This window comes from Peromyscus maniculatus, chromosome 5 (assembly GCF_049852395.1).
Source record: "Peromyscus maniculatus bairdii isolate BWxNUB_F1_BW_parent chromosome 5, HU_Pman_BW_mat_3.1, whole genome shotgun sequence".
NCBI lineage: Eukaryota > Metazoa > Chordata > Mammalia > Rodentia > Cricetidae > Peromyscus > Peromyscus maniculatus.
In genome coordinates, this window is record NC_134856.1 from 139,407,716 (window position 1) to 139,428,578 (window position 20,863).

General features: G+C 41.5%; 1 protein-coding gene across 14 annotated transcripts in view; it reads right to left on the bottom strand.

Annotated features, from left to right (window-relative positions):
- The window catches only part of Kif27 (kinesin family member 27), a 96,408-nt gene that overhangs the window by 68,319 nt on the left and 7,226 nt on the right, over positions 1–20,863 (bottom strand). For 13 of the 14 annotated variants that reach the window (XM_076573449.1, XM_076573450.1, XM_076573447.1 and 10 more), the window contains exons 3-5: positions 19,243–19,443; positions 17,486–18,444; positions 10,258–10,401 (exon numbers count right to left, since the gene is read on the bottom strand). In XM_076573449.1, the coding sequence (XP_076429564.1) occupies positions 10,258–10,401; positions 17,486–18,444; positions 19,243–19,443 (1,304 nt within the window). The remainder of the gene's footprint in view (positions 1–10,257; positions 10,402–17,485; positions 18,445–19,242; positions 19,444–20,863) is intronic. The other variant, XM_076573456.1, reaches the window with a different exon arrangement.

Consider the following 20,863-nt stretch of genomic DNA (forward strand, 5'->3'; position numbering starts at 1 on the left):
GTGGACTGGAAGAAATAACAGTTAAATTAATACTCCACAGTACCCAAAGCAGTCTATAGAGTCAATGTAGTTCCTATCCCAACAGCAGTGATATTCTTCATAGAGGTATAAGAAATACTACTAAAATCTGTACAGGACTACAAAGACTGTATAACCAAAGTAATTCTGAGCACAGGGACAAAGTTGGGGACATTAAAAAACACTAACTTCAATCCAAACAGCATGATACATGCAAAAAACACAGAACATATGTTTATTTAAACCATAGGGTGTGTTGTTACACAGAACAATGAAACAGAGTCCTTACAGACAGTGTTTACAGCCAATTGATTTTTGATAAAGACAGTGTGCTGGCTAGTCTTATGTCAACTTGACACAAGCTAAAGTTATCTTTTAGGAGGGAAACTCAATTGAGAAAACACCCTATAAGACCCGGCTGTAGGTAATTTTCTTAATTAGTGACTAATGCCAGCCAGGTGGTGGTGGCACACACCTTTAATCCCAGCACTTAGGAGGCAGAGACAGTTTCAGGCCAGCCTGGTCTACAGAGTGAGTTGCAGAACAGCCAGGCTACACAGAGAAACCTTCCCTTTAAAAACAAAAAGAAAAGCAAAAAAACAAAAAAATCAGTGATTGATGGAGGAGGGCCCAGCCCATTGTAGATGGTACCATCTCTGGGCTGGTGGTCCTGGGTTCTATAAGAAAGCAGACTGAGAAAACCATGAGGAGCAAGTCTGTAAGCAGCCCTCCTCCATGGCCTGTTGCAGGATATCTAATCATACTGTAAACCCAAAGACTGCTGGAAAAACCTGCTTCTAGTTTTGGTGTGGCTCAACCTTAGCATACACCTTACCTTTAATCCAAGAGCTTTCTGCTTGAATACTGTAAACAGAATTAAATAAAGTCAACCATAGGTCAAGAGGTGGAGCAAGCAACCAGTTGACAGGAAGTGAACACAGGATAATTAAGAAAAAAAAACCATAGAGAGTCAAGGGGAGTCAGGAGGACAGATAGAGAGATATATAGGAAATAGAAGGGAGGGACACTGAGTTTGAGGAGACTTGGTTGAGACAGCAGGAGAGAGGAGAGGTTTCAGGGGTATCAGCTGAGGAGGAAGGTCAGCTGGGTGCTTTCTCTGCCTCTCTGAGCTCACAGGCTTTCACCCCAGCATCTGGTTCCCAAGTCATTATTGGTAAACTCAAACAACTGAGAATTTGTTTAAAAAAAGAACAATGGCCTCTGCATTAGCTTCTGCCTCCAGGTTCCTGCCCTGTTTGAGTTCCTGTCCCAACTTCCTTTGATGATGAAGAATCCAGAAGTGTTAAGCCAAATAAACCCTTTCCTCTCCAATTTTCTTTTTGGTCATAATGTTTTGTTTTAGAAAGCAAAACTCTAAGACAGAAGTTGGTACCTGGAGTGGGGTACTGTGGTGGTATTGTGTTCCCCAAAATATTGTGCATGCTAATAAACTTATCTGGGGTCAGAGACAGAGCAGCCACAATATTAAACATAAGAGGATAGGCAGTGGTAGCACAGCCTTTAATCCTAGCATTCCAGAGGCAGAAATCTGTGTTCAAGGATACAGCCAAGCATGGTGACTCACGCCTTTAATCCCAGGGAGTAATGACAGAAAGCAGAAAGGTATATAAGGCGTGAGGACCAGAAACTAGAAGCATTTGGCTGGTTAAGCTTTTAGGCTTTGAGCAGCACAGTTCAGCTGAGATTCATTCTGGATGAGGACTCAGAGGCTTCCAGTCTGAGGAAACAGGATCAGCTGAGGAACTGGTGAGGTGAGGTAGCTGTGGTTTGTTCTGCTTCTCTGATCTTCCAGCATTCACCCCAATACCTGGCTCCAGGTTTGATTTTATTATTAAGTACCTTTATGAATCATGCTACAGGGTATTGCTGTGACAGATCTGACCATGTTTTTTGGGGGATTGTGGAAAGACTTTGGAACTTTGAGCTAGAAAAGCCATTGAGTGTTAAGAGCAATGCAGACAATGGAGGCCTGGCTTATGAATATTCAGAGGGAAATTTAAATACTCTATCAGGGCTTTCTATTTGAATTAAGATTCTGTCACTCTGGTCAACTGGGGCTGAAGAGTCAGCTGTGATTAACAAGAGAAGTGAAACCTTTACTGGGACAACTGGTGCTGGTTAGCTGGAGCCAATCAGCTGTGATTAAGAAGAGACCAGTGTTTTTGATCTTAGCCATTCTGACAGGTGTAAGATGATATCTCAGAGTCATTTTGATTTGCATTTCCTTGACGACTAAAGATGCTGAACAATTCTTTAAATGTATTTTGGCCATTTGAGATTCTTCTGTTGAGAATTCTCTGTTCAGATCTGTATCCCATTTTTTAATTGGATTATTTGATATCTATTTTGATGTCTAGTTTTTTAAGTTCTTTATGTATTTTGGATATCAGCCCTCTGTTAGAGGAGGGGTTGGTAAAGATCTTTTCCCATTCTGTAGGCTGCTGTTTTGTCTTTTTTATTTTTTAATTTATTATGTATACAGCATATGTGACTGCAGGCCAAAAGAGGGCACCACATTTCATACAGATGGTTGTGAGCCACCATGTGGTTGCTGGGAATTGAACTCAGGACCTCTGGAAGAGCAGTCAGTGCTCTTAACCTCTGAGCCATCTCTCCAGCCCATGTTTTGTCTTATTGACAGTGTCCTTAGCCTTACAGAAGCTCTTCAGTTTCAGAAGGTCCCATTTAATTGTCTATCTCAGTGTCTGTGCCACTGGTGTTATATTTAGGAAGTAGTCCCCTGTGCCAATGCATTCAAGGATAGTTCCCACTTTCTCTTCAGTGTAACTGGATTTATGTTAAGGTCTTAGATCCACTTGGACTTAAGTTTTGTGCAGGGCAACAGATATGGATCAATTTGCATTCTTTACATGTTGACATCCAGTTATGCCAGCACCATTTGTTGAAGATTCGTTCCTTTTTCCATTGCATAATTTTGGCTTCTATGTCAAAAATCAGGTGTTCATAGGTGTGCGGATTTATATCAGGGTCTTCAATTCAATTCCATTGATCTACATGTCTATTTTTATGCCAATACCAAGCTGTTTTTATTACTATAGCTCTACAGTAGAGCTTGAAAACAATTGTCAGAATGGCTAAGATCAAAAACACTGATGACAGCTTATGTTGGAGAGGATGTGGAGTAAGGGGAACCCTCTTCCACTGCTGGTGGGAATGCAAACTGGTACAGCCACTTTGGAAATCAATATAGCAGTTTCTCAGAAAATGGGAATCAATCTACCTCAAGACCCAGCTATAACAATCTTGGGTATATACCCGAAGGATGCTCAGTCATACCACAAGGATGCTTGCTCAAACACATTAGCATTATTTGTAATAGTCAGAACCTGAAAACAACCTAGATGTCCCTCCACCAAAAAATGGATAAGGAAAATGTGGTACATTTATACAATGGAGTGTTACTCAGCTGTAAAAAACAACGATCTCATGAAATTTGCAGGCAAATGGATGGAACTAGAAAAAAACAATTCTGAGTGAGGTAACCAGACAGGAAGACAAACATGGTATATATTCACTCATAAGTGAGTATTAGGAGTAAAGTACAGGATAACCAACCTACAATCCACAGCCCCAAAGGCTAGAAAACAAAGAAGACCCAAAGAGGGATGCATGGATTTCCCTGGGAAGGGGAATAGAAGAGATCTCCTGGGTAAACTGGGGGCAGGGGTGAGGAGAAATGGAGGGATGGGAACTTGGGGGAGCAGGTTGGGCAGGCTGGGCGCAGGAGGCAATTTGAGGGCCAGATGTTAGGGAGAAACCTGGTGCTAGGGAGACTCCCAGGAATCCACAAGGATGACCCCCAACTAAGACCCCTAGCAATAGTGGAGAGGGTGCCTGAACTGGCCATCTCCTGTAATCAGATTGGTGACTACCCTAATTGTCATCAGACAGCCTTTATCCAGTAATTGACGGAAGCAAATGCAGAGATCCACAGACAAGTACTGGGCAGAGCTCTGGGAGTCATCCTGAAGAAAGGGAGGAGGGATTGTATGAGCCAGGGGGCAGTCAAGGTCCTGACAGAGGAACCCACAGAGACAACTGACCTGAGCTCATGGGAACACATGGACTCTGGACAAACAGGGAGCCTACATGGGACCAACCTAGGCCCTCTGCATAAGTGTGACAGTTGTGTAGCTTGGTCTATTTGTAAGGCTTCTAACAGTGAGATCAAGACCTGTCCCTGATGCTTAACTGGCTTTTTGGAACCTGTTCCCCATTCTGGATTACCTTGTCCAGCCTTTATACAGGCAGAAGAGCTTGGTCCTGCCTCACCTTGATATGCCATGCTATGTTCAAGTCCATGGGAAGCCTGCCCCTTTCTGAATGGAGACAGAGGAGGAATGGGTGGATGAGGAGGTGGGTAGATGGGAGTCGGAGGAGGGGGGTGATGGGAGGTGAGGAGGAAGGGGAAAGTGTGGTTGGTATGTAAAATAAAGGAAAAAATGTTAAAAAGAAAAAGAGGAGGAGGAGGAGACTAGCATCAATCATTGAGGGGAAATCTGAGAAGTGTTTCCTCAGAGTCAGCACACAGAAGCTGTATTCCAAAGGTGGCCAAGGTTGTACCTCATGCTGGAAGCCAAACTTGGGTAATGTTAAGAATCACCCTGGCCGGGCGTTGGTGGCACACGCCTTTAATCCCAGCACTTGGGAGGCGGAGGCAGGCGGATCTCTGTGAGTTCAAAGACAGCCTGATCTAGAGAGTGAGTTCCAGGACAGGCACCAAAACTTCACAGAGAAACCCTGTCTCGAAAAACCAAAAAAAAAAAAAAAAAAAAAAAAAAAAAAAAAAAAAAAAAATCACCCTGGTTTTTAGAATGTTATTATTTGTTATATAATATTTCTGAACATTTATTTTTATTGTGATGATCTGCTGAAGATATGTGTGATTGAATAGATGTTTTAATCCTTGAATAAAAAAAAGAATCACCCAAGTAGTACTGGTTTTGAAGGAATGAAGGTGTCGTGGAAAGCAGCTGAGGCTTGGCACTGTGAGAGGCCAGGAGAGGTAATTGGTGAAGATTCAGCCTCAGCGGCAGTTGAAGGCCCAAGATTAAAGGGGTCATGCAGAGAAGTTGAGGCTTGGTACCAGGAAGAAAGCTTATGAGGATACTGGTGAAAGTACATCCCAGTTGCAGCAGAAGACCCCAGAATTTTGGATGGCCAGCATCATGTGATGACCACCAAGAACAGAAGCAGTATTGGAGTGGAGCCATTTGAAGCCTAGAAGACAAGCTGTGTGTGCTGCAGAGGACAGACCTGGAGAAATGACCCAAGTCCCTTGGAGGAACCCAGAAGATTATGAGTGAATCTAGATATTGGATACTGAGTTATTTATAATTTTGGAGTTTGGTTTTGCTTTGATTTGATTATAATTGTGCCCTGATTCTTTGTTGTAAAAATGTTTGTTTGCACTGTAAAGATGTGTCTCTGTCTGAGATGCCTTCTTATTGGCTTAATAAAGAGCTAAATGGCCAATAGCTAGGCAGGAGAGAATAGGCAGGACTTCCGGGGGGAGAGAGAACTCCAGGAAGAAGAGAAGCAGAGAGATGACAGTGAGAATCAGAGCAAGCTGGATGTGCCATACTGAGGAAAGGTAAAAGCCTCATGGTAAAATGTAGATTAATAAAAGCAGGTTAATTAAGTTATGAGAGCTAGCTGGGGGAAAAGCATAAGCTATAGGCCAAGCTTTCATAATTAATAAGTCTCTGTCTCATTATTTTTGGGCTGGCAGTCCAAAGAAAGTCTGACAAGAAAGCTTGCTACAGTGTTTCCTTCTTGAAATAAGAAAGTATTTAATTTATTTTTTATTTTACTGGAGCCCACAGTTGAGGCTTTGAAATTTAAAAGACTTTGGATTTTAAAAGAGATTGGCGCCGGGCGGTGGTGGCGCACGCCTTTAATCCCAGCACTCGGGAGGCAGAGCCAGGCGGATCTCTGTGAGTTCGAGGCCAGCCTGGGCTACCAAGTGAGCTCCAGGAAAGGCGCAAAGCTACACAGAGAAACCCTGTCTCGAAAAACCAAAAAAAAAAAAAAAAAAAAAAAAGAGATTGGCTATTTTAAAGTGACTGAAATTTTAATGTGTTTGAATTTGTAAAGACTGTGAGATTTTTAAAGTTATTTATGATTTTAATGTGAGACCTTGGGGACAGAATAAGAAGGGAAGGGTTGAGGCTTAATAGTGATGTGTTTGTGTGTCAAGCTGACAAAGTCAGTTGTGCTGGCTAGTCTTATGTGAACGTGACACAAGCTAGAGTTATCTTAAAGGAGGGAACCTCAAATGAGAAAATGCCTCCATAAGATCCAGCTGTAGGGCATTTTCTTAATTAGTGATTGACGGGGAATGGCCCAGCCCACTGTGGGTGGTGTCACCTCTATGCTGGTGGTCCTGGGCTCTATAAGAAAAGAGACTAAAAACAATTATCCATCACGACCAAGTAGGATTCATCCCAGGGATGCAAGGATGGTTCAACATACGAAAATCAGTCAATGTAATACACCATAAAAACAAACTGAAAGAAAAAACCACATGATCATTTCCTTAGATGCTGAAAAAGCCTTTGACAAAATCCAACACCCCTTCATGATAAAGGTCTTAGAAAGATCAGGAATACAAGGAACATTTCTAAATATAATAAAAGCAATTTATAGCAAGCCAACAGCAAACATCAAATTAAATGGAGAGAAACTCAAAGCGATACCACTAAATTCAGGAACAAGACAAGGCTGTCCACTCTCCCCATATTTATTCAATATAGTACTAGAAGTTCTGGCTAGAGCAATAAGACAACAAAAGGAGATCAAAGGGATACAAATTGGAAAGGAAGAAGTCAAATTTTCACTATTTGCAGATGATATGATAGTATACATAAGTGACCCCAAAAACTCTACCAGGGAACTCCAACAGCTGATAAACTCCTTCAGTAAAGTGGCAGGATACAAGATCAACTCAAAAAAATCAGTAGCCCTCCTATACACAAATGATAAAAGGGCTGAGAAAGAAGTCAGAGAAACATCACCCTTTACAATAGCCACAAATAATATAAAATACCTTGGGATAACACTAACTAAACAAGTGAAGGACCTTTTTGATAAGAACTTTAAATCTCTAAAGAAAGAAATTGAAGAAAATATCAGAAAATGGAAGGATCTCCCATGCTCATGGATAGGAAGGATTAACATAGTAAAAATGGCAACCCTACCAAAAGCAATCTACAGATTCAATGTAATCCCCATCAAAATCCCAACACAATTCTTCACAGACTTGGAAAGAAAAATACTCAACTTCATATGGAAAAACAAAAGACCCAGGATAGCTAAAAGAATCCTATACGATAAAGCAACCTTTGGAGGCATCACCATCCCTGACCTCAAACTCTACTATAGAGCTATAGTAATAAAAACAGCTTGGTACTGGTATAAAAACCGACATACGGACCAATGGAATCGAATTGAAGACCCTGACATTAATCCATGCACATATGAACACCTGGTCTTTGACAAAGGAGCCAAAACTATACAATGGAAAAAAGAAAGTATCTTCAACAAATGGTGCTGGCATAACTGGATGTCAATATGTAAAAGATTACAAATAGATCCATATCTGTCACCATGCACAAAACTCAAATCCAAGTGGATCAAAGACGTCAACATAAATCCAGTTACACTAAACTTAATAGAAAAGAAAGTAGGAAGCACTCTTGAACGCATTGGCACCGGAGACCATTTCCCAAATAAAACACCAACAGCACAGACCCTGAGCACAACAATTAATAAATGGGACCTCTCGAAATTGAGAAGCTTTTGCAGGGCAAAAGACACAGTCAATAAGACAAAAAGACAGCCAACAGAATGGGAAAAGATCTTCACCAACTCCACATCTGACAGAGGATTGATCTCCACAATATATAAAGAACTCAAGAAACTAGACATCAAAATACTGAACAGTCCAATTAAAAAATGGGCTAAAGAGCTAAACAGAGAATTCACAAAACAAGAATCACAAATGGCTGAAAGACATTTAAAGAAATGCTCAACATCCTTAATCATCAGAGAAATGCAAATCAAAACGACTCTGAGATACCACCTTACACCTGTTAGAATGGCTACGATCAAAAACACCAATGACAGCCAATGTTGGAGAGGATGTGGAGTAAAGGGAACACTCCTCCACTGTTGGTGGGAATGTAAGCTTGTACAACCACTGTGGAAATCAGTATGGCGGTTTCTCAGAAAATTAGGAATCGAACTACCTCAAGACCCAGCCATCCCACTCTTGGGCATATAACCAAGGAATGCTCATTCATACCATAAAGATACATGCTCAGCTACGTTCATAGCAGCTCTATTTGTAATAGCCAGAACCTGGAAACAACCTAGATGCCCGTCAACAGAAGAATGGATTAAAAAAATGTGGTACATATACACAATGGAGTACTACTCAGCAGAGAAAAACAATGAAGGCATGAAATTTGCAGGCAAATGGATGGAACTAGAAAAAAACATCCTGAGTGAGGTAACCCAAACCCAGAAAGACAGTCATGGTATGTACTCACTTATAAGTGGATTCTAGATATAAAATAAAGAACAATCAGACCACAACCCATAGAACCATGGAGGCTATATATATAGCATGGAGGTCCCTAGGACGACTGTGGCTTATAATAAATTTCAGTTTTACTCAATTACTGAAAAAAAAATAGCCAAAGGAATGGAAACACATGAACTATGAACCAAAGGCTGAGGGGCCCCCAGCTGGATCAGGCCCTCTGAATAGGTGAGAGAGTTGATTGGCTTGATCTGTTTGGGAGGCATCTAGGCAGTGGGACCGAGTCCTGTGCTCATTGCATGAGTTGGCTGTTTGAAACCTGGGGCTTATGCAGGGACACTTGGCTCAGTCTGGGAGGAGGGGACTGGACCTGCCTGGACTGAGTCTACCAGGTTGATCACAGTCCTCGGGGGAGGCTTTGCCCTGGAGGAGGTGGGAATGGGGGGTAGGCTGGGGGTAAGGGGAGGGGGTGGGAGGGGGAGAATAGGGGAACCCATGGCTGGTATGTAGAACTGAATGGTATTGTAAAATAAAATTAAATTAAATTTAAAAAAAGAGACTGGACATCAGTCTCTTCTATACAAAAATCAAGTTAAAATGGGTCAAAATGCAAGGCCTGAAACTAATGGGGAAAAAAACCAGGAAATATTTCAGAACACTAGTTTGAGCAAAATATTGTTTTGTTTTAGAGACAGGGTCTCACTGTGTAGCCCTGGATGACCTCTATGTAGACCAGGCTGGCCTCTAACTCACAGAGATCACTTGCATCTGCCTCTTGAGTGCTGAGGTTAAAGGTATGAGCCACCACACTTGGCCATGGGCAAGAAAAATTTAAATATACAGGCATATGTGTATTATGCATAAGATAGAGAATTTGAAGACTTAACTAAAATCAAAGAGCAAATCACTCAGGTAGTGTAAAAGGATAACCTCATAAATTATTTTTTTTTTTTTTTTTTTTTTTTTTGGTTTTTCGAGACAGGGTTTCTCTGTGTAGCTTTGCGCCTTTCCTGGAACTCACTTGGTAGACCAGGCTGGCCTCGAACTCACAGAGATCCGCCTGGCTCTGCCTCCCGAGTGCTGGGATTAAAGGCGTGCGCCACCACCGCCCGGCAACCTCATAAATTATAAAAGTTTCAATTTTATGATTACCCTCCAATTGCTTTGGGGTTTGAGGAGAGGAGAAGAGAGAAAGGAAAGAGAAAGAGTATATGTTATGAGAGACTTGACCCATGGTCTTGAATATACGTTGTAAGTTATATATATGTATGTATGTGTGTGTGTTTGTATGTATATATATGTGTAAGTTGTTTACCACTGCACCATACCACCAGTCCTGCTTTGCAGTTGTTACTTAATACCACATCGCCTAGTAATTTGACAAAAGTAAATAGAAAAGTCTGGAGAAAAGATAACTAATGCATGATTTGTAAATCAAGTCCATAGGTATTTTCTTTGTCTGTGAAACAGATACCAGGCTAACAACAAAATGTTTCTCCTTAAGATTTAGGGTTTTAAAAAAGTAACTCTTTCAGCTGCCAGTGTCCAGAGCTATCCACCTGAATACACCTCTGTGAAGCACGAGTTTATGGTTTCAGATGCTCTTCGTTCACCCAGGTGCTGCATTGCAAAGCTTCACCACTGAGACCTACCTGTATTCTGTTCACTTTCTGTGCTTCCTTCAAAGTCACAGTGTGTCCCTTGTTCTCCTGCACCATCAGCTGCACTTGACTCCTGAGCTCCTCCATCTCCAGCTCCTTCTGAGTGAACAGCACTTGATCAGCAGCCAGGGCACACTGGGTGGGGTGGGGGGGCAGAAGGCAGAGCTCAGAACTACTCAGAGAACTACACAATGAAATAAAACCCGGCCGCTTGACGCTGTCATTTAGTGTTGTTTTTTCTTTTTTTTCTTTTTTTTTTTTTTTTTTTTGGTTTTTCGAGACAGGGTTTCTCCGTGTAGCTTTGCGCCTTTCCTGGAACTCACTTGGTAGCCCAGGCTGGCCTCGAACTCACAAAGATCCGCCTGCTTCTGCCTCCCGAGTGCTGGGATTAAAGGCGTGCGCCACCACCGCCCGGCTGTTTTTTCTTTTTTAATTGGTTTTTCAAGACAGGGTTTCTCTGTGTAGCTTTTGGAGCCTGGCCTGGAACTCACTCTGTAGACCAGGCTGGCCTCGAACTCACAGAGATCCACCTGCCTCTGCCTCCCATGTGCTGGAATTAAAGGCGTGTGCCACCACCTTCCGGCTCATTTAGTGTTTTCTTATCCTCTTCCCTTCACTTCTCCTAGATTCTTTTTGAGAAAGGCAGAAATAGAGGGACTTATCACTGTGGCTCTCTGAGAATTAATTACCATGAAAACAAGATTTTCTTGATGATTTTTCCCTTATCTAGGTTCTAGAGTGTGATCAATAAGATTTTTGTAACTTTGCTAGAGTTGTCATGAGATTTTAATGTGGGTTTTTAATAATCAAAGCTCTCATATTTTCCTATAAGACCTATAAGATATAAAAACTCATTTGGGTATTTAAATAAAGTTTCCTTGTGGATTTTTAATACTTTTACTAGCAAGAGACAGATTCTAAAGCCTGGAAGCAAAATTTAATGTCTTTATTTCTTGTTTGTGACTACTTTTGTTAGGTTTAACATAAACTTAAGATATATAGTAAACAGTTTTTAAACTAAATAAGCACAAAGAAATCTGTCAGCCAGGCTGGTTTTAAAAGGTGGATGTGTCATTAAGGTTTTTGAATACAGGCTTAACTGAGGGAAAAGCCACAGTAACTGGTACCCTTCTACAGGAACAAAAATGAGGAAGCATGTAAACACCAGCACTCATCTGTTCTCCTGACAGCAGGAGCAACATGACCAGTGGCCCTCTGCTCCTGCCATCACGGTGGCCCTGCATGGTGGACCGGACCCTTCAAACTGTGAGCCAAAGTGAGTCCTCCTCTCTTCAGGCTGCTTCTCTCAGATATTTTGTCACAGCAACAAGAAAATTAACTGACAGAAAAGCATGGCTACTAACAAGCGGGGCCATTGCTGTGATGAACCTCATCACGTGACCTGGTGTGCCAGGAGACTATGAAAGAGTTTGGAAATTTAATGTAGAAAACCCTAGAATGCTATACTTGGAATTTAATGGCCATTCTGGCAGCAGTTTGGTAGACCAGAACACCAAAGGAAATGTGGACAGTGGCGACTTAGTTCATGAGGCTTCAGAGGGAAACAAGGACTCTAGTGGGAACTGTTACAGTTGACAAAGACTTAGGCTGCAGTCTGTCTGAATTCAAAGCATTCTGGACTAATTTGTTTGGTGAAGAAAACTTCAAAACAGGATAGCATTCAGGCTATGGCATAATTACTACCCACTCCTCTTACCCAGATCCATAGTGTGGGAGAAAGCAGCAAGCAAAGCATACATTTGTTGGAAAAATGTACCGTTTGGCAGGGGAAGAAATGGGTTGAAAGCTATTGATGAGATGGCTGGACAATAGGAAATGTGCCTTGATGGCAAGAGTCTACCGAAGAAAGGCTCCAACTTGTAAGAATAAAAATTCACTTGAGCCGGGCGTTGGTGGCGCACGCCTTTAATCCCAGCACTCGGGAGGCAGAGGCAGGTGAATCTCTGTGAGTTCGAGGCCAGCCTGGGCTACCAAGTGAGCTCCAGGAAAGGCACAAAGCTACACAGAGAAACCCTGTCTCGAAAAACCAAAAAAAAAAAAAAAAAAAATTCACTTGAAAGAAGAAAGCCTGAACTGGCCTTGCTGTTGAAGGGGTTCCCTTCTAAAAACAACTGCCTAGGAAAGTGTCTCATCGAAAGGTGGACACGACTGCAGTACAAAGGAGCCAGGCCCCAGCACCAGCTAACAGCAGAACTTGGCAGCATTATCCAGGAGATAGTGATTGTATAGGCGTGACAGATGCAAGAGTGTGGAGGTCACGGAGGCTTGTACCAAGTTTTTAGAAAGCCACTGAGGCTAGTCAATGTATTGCAATGTAGAATTCCCTGCAAGGAATCCCTGAGAGGCCAATGGGTAAAGCTGTGAGGGCAATGCCTAAGTTGTAATGGAACCCCAGGGTATTGGAGATGCCACGACCATGACACACCGATTAAGGAAAGTTATAGACAAGTAGTAGGACAAGCCTAAGAGAGAGAATATCTGTACTGAAGCAGCAGAGCTAGAGAAATGTGGCTACCTAAGCCCTTTGTAGCCCAGGTGATACATCACAAGCCCCAGATGCTGGACATGAAGATGCCAAGATTTGGTGTTTTCCTTGCTGGGTTTCCGTCCTGCTTCGGCCCCACTTCCTTGCTATGTCCCGTTTCTACATTACACACGTTTATTTGGTGCTGTTGCACACTGACATTATAGGGCCCAAAGTTAAGGAATCAGAGTCTCAGAAGATCCTTTAGACTTTAGAGCAGTCTTAGGACTGTTAGACTATGGGGATATTTAGAGATTAACTAAATGCATTTTGTATTATGAGATGAAAATGAGGTCTAGAGACAGGGATGGGATGTTATGAACTAAAAGTTGATAAGGGATGGAATTGTGATGGGTGATCTTCATTGTCAACTAGACTAAATTTATAAGCACTACGGAAACATACAACTGCAGGTGTGTCTATGAGGATATTATAAAATGTTTTAGCTGAAGAAGGAAGACCCATCCCAGAATGAATAAAAAACCCAAAGTGAGTATGGCACCAGCATTCACTTCTCTATGTGGCCAGCAGCCCCGTTCCTGCTGTCATGCCTGTCCTGCCATGATGGACTAGACTTTCAAACTGTGACCCAAAAGAAAACTTCACCTTTAAAAGTTGCTTTTGGTATATATTCTGTCACAGTAACAAAAAGTAACTGTTACATTGTGGTGATACTTTGTGCTCTAACAAATAAAGTTTGCTTGGAGATCAGGGTATGGAGCTAAACCACTAGAGGCCAGGCAGTGGTGGCACACATCTTTAATCCCAGCATTTAGGAGAAGGAAACAGGAAGTGATATGGCTAGGAGGAGAGAGGAAGTGACAGGTGGGGTAGAGCTCAGCCCTTTCACGCTGAGGTATTTCTAATGGTTGGCTGTTCTGCTTCTCTGATCTTTCAGCTTTCATCCTGATATCTGACTCTGGGTTTTTATTATTAAGACCAATTAGAATTTGTGCTATAATATATTTTTGTTACAAAAATATAAACTTGAAGTTTCATTTAAAAAAATTAAGATTTTTTTAGAAACCATTTATGCAACTGTGAGTGTAGCAGCTCCATGTAACTGCTAAAGACTCTGCTAGTGAGGCACCAGTGACACTAAGAAATTTAAAATAAAAATGTTTAAACACTTGGAATATCTGTAATACTAAATTCTTTTCCAAATGACCACTGTATAATCATTAAAATCATAAGCAGAAAAAAGATTCACTCAAAGGTCAAGATAGAGACCAGTAGGTTTTAGTTTATAAATCATAATATAACAAAATAATTTCAAATCACTCTTTGCAAGTCAATAGATAATTTTCACTTATTAAGTTTTGGTATAATATCAAAAAATGTCCACAATTATCTCAAAAGTTATTGAAATACTCATCCCTGCCAATTATAAATCTACATAAAGATATATTTTCTGGGGTTGGGGATTTAGCTCAGTGGTAGAGCGCTTGCCTAGCAAGTGCAAGGCCCTGGGTTCAGTCCTCAGCTCTGAAAAAAAAGAGATTTTCCTTATAACTTTGACAAGATCTTGCTAAATCATAAGAAATTACAAGTATCTTCTACTAAGTCACATATCAAAGACATTTACCAAAATGTAAACGGCTCTACTAAGTTGTTCCCAAGTGCTGGAGATCAAACCCAGGGCTTTCCAAGTTACAGGCAAGTACTCTACCACTAAGCCACACACAGTCCATGTTTTCAAAGGTTTATGGGGGAAGTTACAGACTTTAAAAGTGAAAACAAACTCTGAATTTAAAAAGTTCAAGAAGAGCTTTTTTGTTTATTTTCAGACAAGGCTCAATTTGTAGCCCCAGAAGACTTTTCCACCTCTAGATCCTCCTGCTTCAACCTCCTGAGTACTGGGACTACAGGCATGTGCCACATGTACAACTTGGAATGGCTTCTTCCTAGTACATGTAAAGAGGTATTTTGCTGAAATCTATAACTAAAAAGACTGTTTTTAATTGTTTTCCAGCTTAAACAAACAAATAAAAAACAGTGGGCATGGTGGCACATGCTTGTAATCCTAGGACTTGGGAGATGGAGGCAGGAGGATCCATCCTTAGCTACATATAGAGTCCAAGGCTATCTCACACTACTGGAGATCCTTCCTTGGAAAAAAGAAAAATAGGGTTAGAGAGAGATGGCTCAATGGTTTAAGAACACTGGCTGCTCTTCTACAGGACATGGGTTCAATATCCAGAACCCAGGCAGCCCAGAACTGTTTGTAACTCCAGTTCCAGGAGACCTGATGCTCTCTTCTGGTCTCTGTGGGCATCAGGCAAGCATGTGGTACACATACATACATGCAGACAAAAATGTTCATATACATAAAAGGATAAAATAATGAAAAATAAAAAAAAACACAAAATTTTTTAAAAAGCAAACAGCAATACCATGGAAGTTGGTCTTGGTGTTACTTAAGGAACAACTGAAGGCCCCCCTCATTGGAATTTGCTTGCAAACTCCACAAAAGCAGAACTGATTTTTATCTTTTTCTCTACTAGTTCCTGCACATAATCTTTAGTGAAAAAAAAGTGGAAGTGAGATGATTCAGTGGGTAAAGGTGCCTGCCACTAAGCCTGATGATGTGAGTTCAAACCCTGGGACCTACATGGTGGAAGGAGAAAATTGATTCCTGCAAATTTTCCTCTAACCTCTATATATGCAATGTGGTACACACACACACAAACACATACACAAATAAATTTAATTTTTTAAATATAAGGAGGTAATTTTGGACTAAATATATATACACACAGTATGTATACCTGCACACACCCACTGTTTAAAAATCAAGTATGTAGACAGGTATGGTGGCACATACCTTGCCTTTAATCACAGCACTCATGAGGCAAAGGCAGGTACATCTTTGTGAGTTTGAGGCCAGCCTGGTCTACAGAGTAAGTTCTAGGCAGCCAGGACTACACAGAGAAACACTGTCTCAAAAAAAAAAATGTATAATCCAGACTCAAAGGATAAATATTTTCTTCTTTCAAGAACCACAGTGGGCACTCTGGGGATATAATTAAATTGGTAGAGTGATTACCTAGCATGCATAAAACTCGAGTTTGATTTCCAGCAATGAATAAAACTAAGTGTGGTTGACATACTCCTATAATCTCAGCACTCTGAGGTAGAGGAAGAAAGACTGGAAGTTCAAGGCCATCCTTGGCTAACAAGTTGGAGGCCAACCTGGGCTATATGAAATCCTGTCTAAAAACCAAAAAGAACCACAGACCCAATAAGCCAGACATGGTGACTCATACCTGAAATTCCAACACTTGGGAGACTGTGGCAGAAGATTACTCCAAGTTCCAGAAAAGACTAGAATATTAGGGGAGTTTCTGGCAAGTCTAGGCTATCGTACCAGACTGTCTCAAAGAAAAAGAATCAAGAAAGGACTGAGGGTGTAGCTTAGCGACACAGTGAGTGCCTAACATGTTCAAGGCCCTGGGTTTAAGCTTGCAAACACACACACCCAAAGAAGGGGAACTAGGTGCAACATAACTTAATTTTGTTTCTAAAAATGTTTCTTTGAGCTGGGCGGTGGTGGCGCACGCCTTTAGTCCTAGCACTCGGGAGGCAGAGGCAGGCGGATCTTTGTGAGTTCGAGGCCAGCCTGGTCTCCAAAGTGAGTTCCAGGAAAGGCGTAAAAGCTACACAGGGAAACCCTGTCTAGAAAAACCAAATAATAGTAGTAATAATAATAATAATAATAATAAATAAATAAAAATTAAAAAAATAAATAAAAATGTTTCTCTGATCCTCTAAATTGCTATGGAAGTTCAAAGGTTCTATTTAACAACACAGTACCTTAAAATGTACTCTGCTCACATCACAGGAGAGTGAAAAGAAACTAATAAAGAATAAATTCAAGAAGAACAGGAAATGAGATGGAGAGATGTCAAGGAAGAAAGGCGAGTGAGACTTTTATATAATTCTTTCCTTTTTTTTAAAAAAAGACAGGATCTCACTATGCAGCCCTGGCCAGCCTAGACTTGCCGTATAGACCAGGATGGTATAGATCTCATAAAGGTCCAGTTGCTTCTGCCTCCCCAGTGGTGGGATTAAAGAAGTCTACCAATACGTTCAGCTAATTTTGAAATAATACTTAAAAAAGAAAAACACCCCCCAAAATTGTCCTCTGACTTCCACAAATATATGCTTGCATTCCTCACATACCATCTACACAGTAATAAAATAAAAAAAATAAATTAGAACTTCTGAAATTCCAAAATGACTTTTAGGACTTACTTGTCCAAATAAATGGAGTACTTAAGCAAGTGCTGTCTATGATCCAGGTGTGAGAGTTCACACCCAAAACCCCAGCACTTAGGAAGCAGGGGCAGTTCCTGAGTTCAAGACCAGCCTGGATAATCAAATAAGACTTTATTTAAAAGAAGATAAAATAGATCTGGCAATGTATCTCAGAAAGGAGAGTACTTTGCTAGCATATACAAGGCTGTGTGTTCAGTCTCCATTACCACCAGAGTAGGGAGGGGCATTCTATTAGTCAGGTGGGATCACACACTCCTATTATCCCAGAACACAAGAAACAAGGGAAGAAAGAGATCCAGCCAGCCTGGCTGGTCTACATACTGAGTTCCAGCCAGGGTTACAGAGCAAGACACCATCTCAAAACACACATTAACTAATAAAGTAATGTCTAAGTACCTGGTATTTCTTAAGTTCTCTCTTCAGCTGGAGAACTGTCACATGCTGGGGTCCTTCTTCCAGGTTCCCAATGCCCTGGTGTCCTGGGAACGGGGCGAGGACAGCCTTCCTGACTTCCTGAGTCCTGCTAAACCACTCCTGTAGCTTGTGCTGCTGTTTCTGGTTTAGCCTGACAGCATCTTTTAAGTCCACCAGGAAGGTGAATGCTTGCTCTATGCAGTCCTGGTAGCCCAGACATTCCTCCTGGAGCTGAGATACCTGTTCCTCTAGAGAATGGATCCGATTCTGGTCAGGAACACCCTCTGAAGGGGTCTGGCTAGTTTGGCTGATACTGGCCTGATGGCTCTGCAAAGCTTCTCGAAGCAACTTAATCTCAAATTCCATCTCATCCATTCGGTCTGACTCAGGGCTAAAATTTAAAGTGGGTTTGTTTCTAATGTTCCGTGCTCTGTTGGCATATTTGAGAGAATTTAAGGACTCATCAAAATCTGAGGAAGATGGGCTGACGCACGTGATCATGACAGTCTTGGCACTGCCTCCCAGGGAATCTTTCAGAAGCCGGGTAATTTTAGCATCCCTATATGGAATATGAGAGCTCTTCCTGCGTGGGTCCCCAAGGGCACTTATTACGTTTCCTAAAGCAAGCAGCCCACTGTTGATTTGAATGGACTCTTTGAATCGTTCACCAGTGTTCCCCGTTTTGGTCACTCTTTCTGATCCAGCCAAATCCACAAAATGGAATTTGGAGACAATATGCCGATGTGAATACCACTCTCCATCTTCAGCTGCCTCTGTGTTTTTCTCAACTTGGCAAATGCTTATTGTAAAAATTGCATGGGATCTACTGGAGTGCTCATTCATCTGGGTGGTGCTTGTGTGCCTGGCCGCATTCCCTACCTCCAGAAGACTCATTACTTCATCCACGCTCTCTACTTGGCATTCCTTGGCCCCAACAATCACTTAAAACAAAAAGTTTTAAAAACCATGTTTTCATCAAAATTCAGTACAATTAAATTAATCACACAACCACTGGCCTTTGCTAAGCAACCCCAAAAGATAGTCCCTTAAAATAAGCAGTAATGTTTCAGACTAGCATGATTCAAATGTTTCACATACTAGCATCATTAAATAATTTCAGCAAAGCTCCAGGAGGAACGGTTTTAAGAAGTAGTATTATGTTTAAACTCTAAAAGACGTATTTTATTCATTAAGATCCAATTGTTGCTTCTGGTCAAACATCATACTTAATTCTTTAAAATGACTGACAATCAAAACCTCTGGAGCTGGGGTTATATAGCTCAGTGGGAGAGTATGTACAAAGAGCATTTGAGGCTGGGGTTCAAGTTCTCAAATCAAGAAAAAGACAGACAAACAGAGAGAATACTCTGTTTCAATATTTTGATTGTAATTATTACAAGAACACAGGAGCCATGCCTGGTGGCACAAACCTGTGACCCCCATCTACTCATGAGGCTGAGGCAGAAGAATTAAAGTTCAAAGCCAGTCTGGGAAATCGTGAGTTCAAGGCCAGCATAGGTGAATTATAATGAGACTCTGTCCCCAAATCTTTTAAATTTAAATATGAAAAGAGAAGGCTGGTGGCACTTTCCTAGCTGGATGACTTCCAGCATGGAAAAGCAAGTATATGAATAAAAAGTAACAGCAAATTCATTGTGCATGTATTTTTAATTCTTGTAATATTGACATTTTCTAGCTGCCACTTGAAGGCACTCAATAATTTCACTGAGCTATTTCACCTGTGTTTCCCTTGTCATCTTCGCGGATGTGAAGGTCCTTCATGGAAGTCTCCAACTCTAGAAGATCTCTTAGGTCTTCCTTATACACTTCTATATATGATACTTTGATTTTAAAGTCAATGCTAGGGTTTTCAGAGATGCTTTGGAATATCTCCTGGATAGCCCGAGGAATGATTCCCTTTTGACCCTCCACAACTGACGCTGAAAATTTAGAAATAGAAAGCATATCTGAAACTTGAAATATAAGAAAAACTACAATCTAAAATTTATGCTTAATATATTTTTGTTACATTTCTATTATGAAAATTTAAAAACTGGGTGGGCATGGTAGCTCACACCTTTAATCCCAGCACTCTAGAGGCAGAGACAGCCTGGCTGGCCTACAGACAAAGTTCCAGCCAGAGTTACATAGCAAGTCACAGTCTCAAAATGTATAGTAATTAACTGAATTAATGAATGTAAGGCTAGCCTGGTCTATATAGCAAGTTCAAGGCCTTCTAGGGTTAAACCATACAACCATAAAATTTGGGGGTGGAGGGGGAGCCAGGCGGTGGTGGCGCACGCCTTTAATCCCAGCACTCAGGAGACAGAGCCAGGCGGATCTCTATGAGTTCGAGGCCAGCCTGGGCTACAGAGTGAGTTCCAGGAAAGGCACAAAGCTACACAGAGAAACCCTGTCTCGAAAAAGCAAAAAAAAAAAATTTGGCGGGGGGGTTGGGGGGAGGCTGGGGCATGATTCATCAGGAAAGAGCACTGATGCACAGGCACAAGTCCCTGAGGTACCCATGTAATAAGTCAGGCACAAAACAAGCATGCCTGTAACTCCAGAGGGCAAAGACAGAAGGATCACTGGGGTTGGATGGTCACCAGCCTAGCTCCAGATTCAGTGAAAGATCATGTCTCAAGGGAATAGAGTTGAGAGTGATACACAGGCATGAAAACATACACGTGTGTGTGTATACATACCATGCACATATACCTATACAAAAAATTCAGGGCAAACATTTTCACATGTATCCCTCATGCAGAATTTATTGATTTAACAAATAGGCATTTAGTATCTACTACATACAATGCAATAGTCTAGGGCTCTGGAACAATCAATCAACAAAACAAAGGAAAACTTCTCTAATGCTGTGAGATCCTAAAGGAAAGCTTCAGACTCTATGGTCTATTAAAACCCTGGCCACACGCAGTGGTGTACACACACCTAACATTCCACTGAGGTGCTGAGAGAGGAGTATTGGGAGTACAGCCAATACAGAGGAGGAGGCTATCTCAATAGTAAATAAATAAATAAGTCCAAATAAACAAAAACTGGAAGTGTTTGGAGGGCAAGGTACGGAGGCTGGAGTGTGACTCTGTAATTGCAACTTGAAATACGAAGGTCATGAGCAAAAACTTGGTGTGGAAGGACGCATATTGAAGGCACTACCTGATGTGATTGCAAACACGGCTGGCATGGCCAGAGCACAGGGAGCAAGAACAGAGGAACAGAAGGTGAGGTCAGAGGGGCGGCGTACACTAGATCATGGAAGTCCTTGTAGATTACTGCACATTTGGAGTCATTCTGACTGAGGTCAGAGCCACAGGGGTAGAAGAGTAACATTACTGTCTGAAG